This window comes from Prosopis cineraria, unplaced genomic scaffold (genome assembly GCF_029017545.1).
Source record: "Prosopis cineraria cultivar Desert tree isolate PC_DT_omini unplaced genomic scaffold, ASM2901754v1 PC1169, whole genome shotgun sequence".
Classification (NCBI taxonomy): Eukaryota; Viridiplantae; Streptophyta; class Magnoliopsida; order Fabales; family Fabaceae; genus Prosopis; species Prosopis cineraria.
In genome coordinates, this window is record NW_026556494.1 from 29,696 (window position 1) to 35,309 (window position 5,614).

The 5,614-nt window shown below is 33.1% G+C and overlaps 1 protein-coding gene across 1 annotated transcript; it reads right to left on the bottom strand.

The window, feature by feature from the left end:
- Positions 1-1,560: 1,560 nt before the first annotated feature.
- On the bottom strand, positions 1,561-3,994 carry LOC129299468 (probable complex I intermediate-associated protein 30). The gene is made up of 5 exons (XM_054937937.1): positions 3,777-3,994; positions 3,056-3,147; positions 2,581-2,661; positions 2,361-2,459; positions 1,561-1,945 (listed from the first exon to the last, which is right to left on the bottom strand). The coding sequence occupies exons 2-5, from the start codon at positions 3,092-3,094 to the stop codon at positions 1,757-1,759; spliced, it is 408 nt and encodes a 135-aa protein (XP_054793912.1). The 5' UTR covers positions 3,095-3,147; positions 3,777-3,994; the 3' UTR covers positions 1,561-1,756.
- Positions 3,995-5,614: the final 1,620 nt, after the last annotated feature.

The window sequence follows — 5,614 nt, forward strand, 5'->3', positions numbered from 1 at the left end:
TATTTAATTGTCTACCACCTAGTCCCTACTAATAAAAATAGTATCAATATTTCTTCCTTCTCAACCATTATAAGATTACATTTTCACGTTTTTATAATTAAGAAAAATATAACATTTGTTCTTTTATACATTCAAAACTTAATTTTTTAAGGAAAATATAATCTTTGACTTTAAAAGCAAACTAAAAAATGATATTAGTAATAAAAAGCTTAACATTACAAGTCTTAATAATTTTTTTAATTTTTAGTTTTTAAGTATCAATTAGCAATCTAGAAATATCAAACATGTATAAAATTTAAATTTTCTAAAATTAAAAAAAAATATCTTGATACTTTATAAATACATATAAAAATAGTATTAGTATCAGATATGATACTACGGATATGTGAGGTAATTTAAAGCATTGATACTTCATAGCTTGATGTCAATTGAATTTTCCATGTTATTATATGGCTTAAGATTTTGTTTGGTTAGGATAAACTTATAATATTGCCATTAAAATTATTACTATCATTAATATTTTTGAAGCAGCTATAAGCTCTTTAGAATTGATGACAAAGACAGTGGTTAAGTCTGCTAAGATAAATTTGTCTCTGAGTTTGAAGAACATAGCCAAAAAAAAGACTTCATTTATTTTGGAGGTGCGGTGATCAACAAAAGACTTGAATTGAAAATTTAAAATAATAACATTTTTTTTTTTTATACAAATAGCATTTTGACAAGGAAAGCTCGTTTTACATTTGGAAACAAATTGTCCGCTTCATCCATCAATATCAGACCGGCCTTTTGGAGAAATTTGTGGACCGGGCCATACCCTCAAGATGGGGTTAAAGAGTTGGAAAAATGACAGAAAACCCACCTAAATACGTGAATGATAGAAAGTTGCTATCCATTGAAATAATTATTTTTTTTATAACTTTTGAATAGATAAATTTATATTTATATTTAAATTTCATGTATTTAAAAGTTTTTACTTGAATAGTTTAAAATATTTTAAATGAAGAAAAGAGATGAATTAATGTTCTAAACAAAATAAAAAATAAAAAATGACAAGTTTATTTTTAATAAAAAATGATAAGTTTATTTTATTTTTTAATAAAAAAAGAGAAAATATATGAAAGCTATACAAATATTAAAAAGTGAAACGCTGAAGAGAATAATATGTTTGAAGTAATTAAAATTTTAAATAATTAAGATGGTAAAAAATTTTAAAATTATAAATGAATTATACTTTAAAATAGATTTAAATTTTAATCAAGCCCAAATTTAAAAATTTTTGTGCATACAAATAAAAAATTTGATCCAAATTTAAATTTAAATCTTTATTAATCCAAATACACTATTAAGGGAGAATGACCAAAAAAAATACCCTAAAAAAAAACAATTAAGCATCATGATGTAATAATTATTATTTAATTTCGAGAGAAACTTGTTTGGAGTTCTAATTGTTGATGAAATAACGTATTTACCCTCAATAGTTATTATAAGAAATCACTACATTATGTTATTAACCAAATATAATAAAAAATGAGTACTTCCTACAAATTTGTAATTTGCAAATGAACCATAAAATGACTACTTCCTTTCTAAAATATTAAATATGCTACAAAGCTCGAGCCATCAATTCCAAATTTTGTCGATACAAGAATGATTCATGAATGTTTCCCCTCTCCCAAAACATGAGATACATTATTATTATATCATCATTATACAAGAGGATCAAAATTCTTCAGCTGCAAAGAGAATCTTCATGATTTCATTGAGTTCTCAAGGCCTTGATCCAATCAAGTTCAACTCTGAAATCACCAGGTCCAGATCTTGCACCTGGGACGCCACCCTCAGCATTGACAGAGAGAGACATGCCAAGAATGCGAGATGGGTTCATTTCCATCTCTTCATCGATAACGTTCCCTCTCCAAGTAGGTAAATATCGAGCAAGAGGAATCTGATAAGTCAACGAAAACGCTAAGCAAATATTGAAACTGTCGAAATTCACTAACCAAAACAAACGCAGAACCATATGCAAGTTAGAGTATTTCAGTAGCCAGTCTGGGCCTATCATGTTGCAGGGGATTATCACGTGTGGGAAATGAGAACAAACAAACAAAATCCAGCTACAAGTTACTGTCTTGTTTGTGTTCAAACAACTTAAATCAGGGCTTCCAAAACCTGGTTTACTCAGTAATTAACAATTTCAAGCTTATTTTAGCAATGCGACGTAGCATGACTAACAAAAAAGTCTGTAAATGTCTTTCATAATTAACTAAGCAGACATTCTTCTCGGGAATTTGGAGGTTATTGAAATTATAAAATGAATTGGCATCAGGCTTTGTATGCACTAGGGGAAAAATGGGCCTTACTTTTGCAATATACCAGTTGTCTTTGGGAATAAAAACAAAAGCTTGCCACGAATTATCCTCCTGCTCTCCAGGTGAACATACCCAATTTTCTGTGTAGATCTGCACCAAAATTAGACAAGTTAAAGCACTTGGAACTTGGAAGGGTACTTAGAAATAGAATTTAAAGCCTCTGCATTCTCCTAATATTGTATCTTGACTTTGAGAGAGAAATGGCACTCACAGTAGATATATAGCATCTTCCATCTCCTTTGAGTTTCATCGCAATAGTATCGTACGAATCCAAATCTATAAATCCATCAAACTGCAAAGGCACAAAAAACCGACGAACGATGTAGCACAATATTGAGTCGAATGAATATAAAGGAGGCCACAGGGGAGCAGGACAGCAAGACCATGAAAGCATTCTCATATTCAAAACCCAAAGAATGATACTAATATTTTTTTTTTTTTGGGGGGGGGGGGGAGGGGGTTCTAATATTGTTGATGTAGTTAGTGTAAAACAGCTACTAATAATTGTTTTAATTTGGAGAAACAAAATCCAGCATTCATATGGAATCAACTCTAACCATTAGCAGAGATTTCAATTCTACCTTAACAGTTAACAGATCAAGGAAAGAAGATTTATTTATTTCAGCTCTAACTCCAGAGAACCCCCCCTCCCTTCTCTCTTTTAACTGTAGAAAAGAAGCAAACACCTTTTTGGATCGCATTCCACAGAAGCCGCTTCTTATCATATTCCATTTTGAATCCTGAGACACATCTAAAGAAAGGTTTCCCGAGAAGATCCCTATCAGAAGATATCAGATCTTGTAAGGATACAAAAGCAAGTCTTTCACCACTTGTCAACCAACTGCCGCCCCCCTTTCACCAAACAAAGAAGAGTCACAGAACTCTAGCAAATGCCACACGATTTATAAGTGCAAGTGTAAAATATGCCATAGAAATGTGAACCTTGAAGCTTGATCTATGAAGTATGTTTTATGTATTTCCTAAATTCAATCTGCAAACATTAAAATAATCTTACAGATGAAACATGACAGTATATTACCTTTTATTTTTTAAATATTCACTAAAAAAAATAGATTCTATATACGTTTCACTAGGAAAAGGTAAAAAACGAACAAATACTAATTGTAAATTTTTTGGGCAAGAAATCTGGGGTTCCTTATGTGTATAAAAGCTATTTCTCATTAATCCAGCACCCAAATACTGAGACATTATTGTGTTTTAAAGCCATTTGCGTCTATAAAAGTACACAATAACTCAACTTCATGGGTAGTAGTATAGTTTCAAAGGATATGGTTTCTGCTTGAAACCTGTTGCCAATCACAATCAAACAGCTTACTACACGCAGGTAATGGATATAATAGGCAATGATAACAAGAGCAGTCTAAGGGAAAACTAAGCTGGCATTACCACTCGGTCCATTTTCTGATTCAGTTATCTCCAATGATGCCGAGGACAAACCTGGATTACAATTGGTTATACACAGTTAAGTTGTTGTCAAGGCTTTTATATGTAACAATCCTCCATTTGCAAATATAAACATGAATCAATAACCGTTGCATAACAAACATGAAGGAAGCATTGCATCTTCTTCAAATCTAGAACCATGCCATCATGCTGAGAGGTTCTTCAGAGGGTTTGCTCAATCCACCAAATATTTAAAAGATCATATCCAGAACCATTTCATTTAGGTAGATTGGTTGGACGCTCATCCACAATAAACCTTTACAGTTCAGACCATATTTTTTATTTCACAAACATAATTTCGATTTAATTTTCATTCCCAACCATATGATTCACAGCTACTTTGCAAATTAAGATCAAGACTTGCTTTAAGAATTCTGAAATGCAGATTAAAGCTGATACGTAAATATTAAAAAATATATGAGTTAGTTAAGTTGAGGGTTGTGTTTGTTATGTTCATTAGTCAAACATCTATATGTAGGATCCTTAGCCTAAGGTTGTACACTATTGATTTTCCAATGTTCAGAAGGAATATTCGAAATTCTCGCCTCTGTTTCTCTCTTTCTCCCTTCTACCTGTCAATCGTCTTTCTCTCTTTATCATCTTCTATCTTATCAGTAGTATCAAATTTTGATCCTGGGACCTGTGGGTTACGGGCCCACCATACTTCTGCTGCAGTGGTGGATAGAGTGAGCAAATATGCCCGTTTATTGGCTCTTTCTCATTCTTTTTCAGCATCTACACTAGCTCAAGGATTCTTGGATCATATTTACAGATTGCATGGGGCTCCAGTTGAAGTAGTAAGTGATAGAGATCCAGTGTTCATTAGTAATTTCTGGAAAGAGTTTCTTAAAGTGATTAAAGTGGAGCAAAGCTCACTTCTTACTATTCTCAAACAAATGGGCAATCCGAGATACTAAATCAATGTTTGGAGACTTATCTTCGATGTATGTGTTGGGAAAGTCCTAAAGCACTGGCCAAATGGTGGCACAACACTAGCTTTCACACTTCTATTAAAGCTACTCCTTATAATTGCTCTGTGGGCAGAAACTACCAATTTACACTCCTTGCTTGCCTAGAGGCTGTAGGTCGCAGTTTTGAAGCTAGAGAGCGAATGATTGGGGTTCTAAAGCATCACCTACACAGGGAAACAAGCCAAATGAAGGAGAAGGCTGATTTAAAGTGATCTGATTGAGAGTTTGAAGTTGGGCAGTGGATTTTCTTGAAGTTACAGCCTTATAGGCAGATCTCTCTTGCCTCTAGAAGCACTCATAAGTTGGCAAACAAGGTATTTTGGGCCCTGTAAGGTGCTAAGAAGATCAGGGAAGGTTGCCTACAAGCTGGAATTGCCTCATGAATTTAGAATTTATTCCACGTTTCATGTGTCTCTCCTCAAGTTGTGTCCAGATCCTTTAGTGAAGCAAAGCCATCCACCTGAAGATTGGCCAGAGGTTCCAAAATTGTTATTTCTAAGAAATATTGAATAAAAGAGTGGGAAGGAAGAAAGGCAGAATCATCACAGAGATTTTGGTCCAGTGGAGAGGCTTGCCTGATGAAGAAGCTACTTGGATGTCTCAATTTAATTTTCAGAGACAGTTTCCAATTTTCCTATTGCTGACCCTTGAGGACAAGGGTGTTTTAGGGTGGAAGTACTGATATGTAAAAATAATAAATATATATGACTTATGAGTTAGTTAGGTTGAGGATTATGTTCAGTAGTCAGACATCTATATATAGGATCCTTAGCCTAAGGTTGTAGGCTATTGATTTTCTAATGTTCAGAA